The sequence below is a fragment of the Primulina eburnea genome, chromosome 13 (assembly GCF_022965805.1).
Source record: "Primulina eburnea isolate SZY01 chromosome 13, ASM2296580v1, whole genome shotgun sequence".
NCBI lineage: Eukaryota > Viridiplantae > Streptophyta > Magnoliopsida > Lamiales > Gesneriaceae > Primulina > Primulina eburnea.
The window spans coordinates 25,152,550-25,154,708 of record NC_133113.1 but is presented as its reverse complement, the minus strand read 5'-3'; the positions used below and the strand labels follow the sequence as shown (position 1 = coordinate 25,154,708).

The window sequence follows — 2,159 nt, the reverse complement described above, 5'->3', positions numbered from 1 at the left end:
TTGAGAATAATACATGTCTTGCATTGGATTTCGATTTTCATGTATTTATTGACTTGGAAATTTTGAATACCCTGTATTATTTAATATTTTCGAATTTCTTTTTAACATAATACCAAGATTTCGAAAATATAATCTTATATATGTCTTAAATAAATAATTATATTTTCAAAATTTGGGTCCTCACACCGCGATACAGAGTTCTTTTGTTATTTTTACATATATATTGATGTTATTGAACGAAAATACAACGATGTATTCATTTTTCAGAATATATTTGAAGTTTTGGTTTTGTTCAACACTTCTGTGTATTCCTCAGATTAAACTTATAGAAGTTTAATATTTTATGGCGTTTGTCAATTGTTCACAAAGATTGTCAAAGACGAGTTTTTTGAAGGTTCTCTTGAGAGCGATTGTTTTTACCTATGTTATTTGTTACTAAACAACATAGTTTAGGTGTGAATTACATGTTACTTGTTTCAAAGATTGATATAGAGCTTCTACAAGAATCCCTTTATTCGTTGAATTGAGGATGCGACTACGTTCAGTTCGTGTTTGCATTTCATGCATACGAATATTCATATCAATTCCAACTTGAAACCTATTAAAACAAGGAAAATAGCAACTAAACTCTGAAACCGTGCAATTTTATTTGTTATCACCAAAACAAAAATATTTTCAATCTAACACAATATATTAGTTGGTAGAATGAAAGTCAAAATATGAGTAAGCAACTTACAAATTAATTATTTTAATCACTATGAATTTTTTTTTTCTTGGCTAAACGTCACAGTACAGATAATATTCCACTTGGAGAAAGAATAATATTGGCAAGAAGAACATCTATACTCCTGGAAAAGTTTTAGCAAAGTTTCCACCAAGATAACTTGAGTGGGTTTAACTTTTTATTTCAATACCTACCAGTAAATATAATCATAACTAGAAAAAATAGATGGTGGCTGGATCGGCCAAAGAAAACCAACCAAAATGATCACTACACTACTTACAGAATCCTAAGAATTGAAGTCCAAAATTCTATGAAATTATAATTTGGGTTGAGCAAGGTAACATGTTTTGCTATAATTGGAAAATTAAAGGAAAAAAATCGAGAGATATTACCAAATATTGCAACATAAAGAGTAGCTATCATAGGAAACCATAAAATCATGACATTTTTCCCTCCAAACTCATAAAGCAAAAAAAGAAAGAAAGAACCAAGAGAAAACATAGATGTCGAATAGTTCGACTCGACTCGACTCAGTTTGAACACAACATGATTCAAGAAACCATGTCTTAATGATGTTGAACAAAAACATTGTACTCAACGATAGCATCACCAGTACTGGTATCAAGCCAAACAGTATGGGCCAATGCATAACCCTTAGCCAACCTAAAAACCCCACTTCCCCCAACAATAGACATTTCCCTCACATCATCAATCACATGATTCCTCCCCATAACACTAATGGTACTCCCATTATATCTCCCTTCGACAAACACAAATGTCATCATCATCAAAAATGCTATATCGTTTTGTGCTGCAACTGAATACATCCCCTGTGCTCTTCCGATGATCTTCGAGTCGCGCTCCGGCCCTTGTCTCAACGCATCGTCCATGATGAACGTAGTGCCGAATCCTAAGCCATCTCCTATGACTTTGATTGCTGTGGGATTCTTGCCACTTTGCACATCGTGTAAGTAGAAGTGTAGGTGAGTCGTTTTCTCCGTCGGTGTGATGGTTATAGGTCCGAGCCGTTCTTCGGAGAATTCGGGAATGGATGAAATGGTTGAGAGTGTGAAGAGGAGGAAAATGAAGGTGAAGGTAAAGTGTGTGTTGTGGAATAAAGTAGCCATTGTGAGTGTGGTTTAAAGATGTGATATGAAGAGTTCAAATACTTGAAACTATATATCAAGAAAGCAACGTAATTGTCGTTATCCCATTAATAAAATACGCAAAAAAAAAAAAATATAAATATAGTAGTCATCTCCACCTACACACAGGACTAGAATTTTAATCTCTAGAATTTTTTAATATTTTAAATTGATATATCCGGGCTAATATCTATCATATTATTCTAAAATTATACAAAATTTACCTATAAATTTTTTCAAAAAAAATTGGACCAGCCCGGGTACAATCCCATGTACCTCCGCCCCTGCAC

General features: G+C 33.3%; 1 protein-coding gene across 1 annotated transcript; it reads right to left on the bottom strand.

Moving 5' to 3' along the window:
- Positions 1–1,095: 1,095 nt before the first annotated feature.
- On the bottom strand, positions 1,096–1,901 carry LOC140809751 (dirigent protein 22-like). The gene has a single exon (XM_073167469.1). The coding sequence runs from the start codon at positions 1,849–1,851 to the stop codon at positions 1,291–1,293; it is 561 nt and encodes a 186-aa protein (XP_073023570.1). The 5' UTR covers positions 1,852–1,901; the 3' UTR covers positions 1,096–1,290.
- Positions 1,902–2,159: the final 258 nt, after the last annotated feature.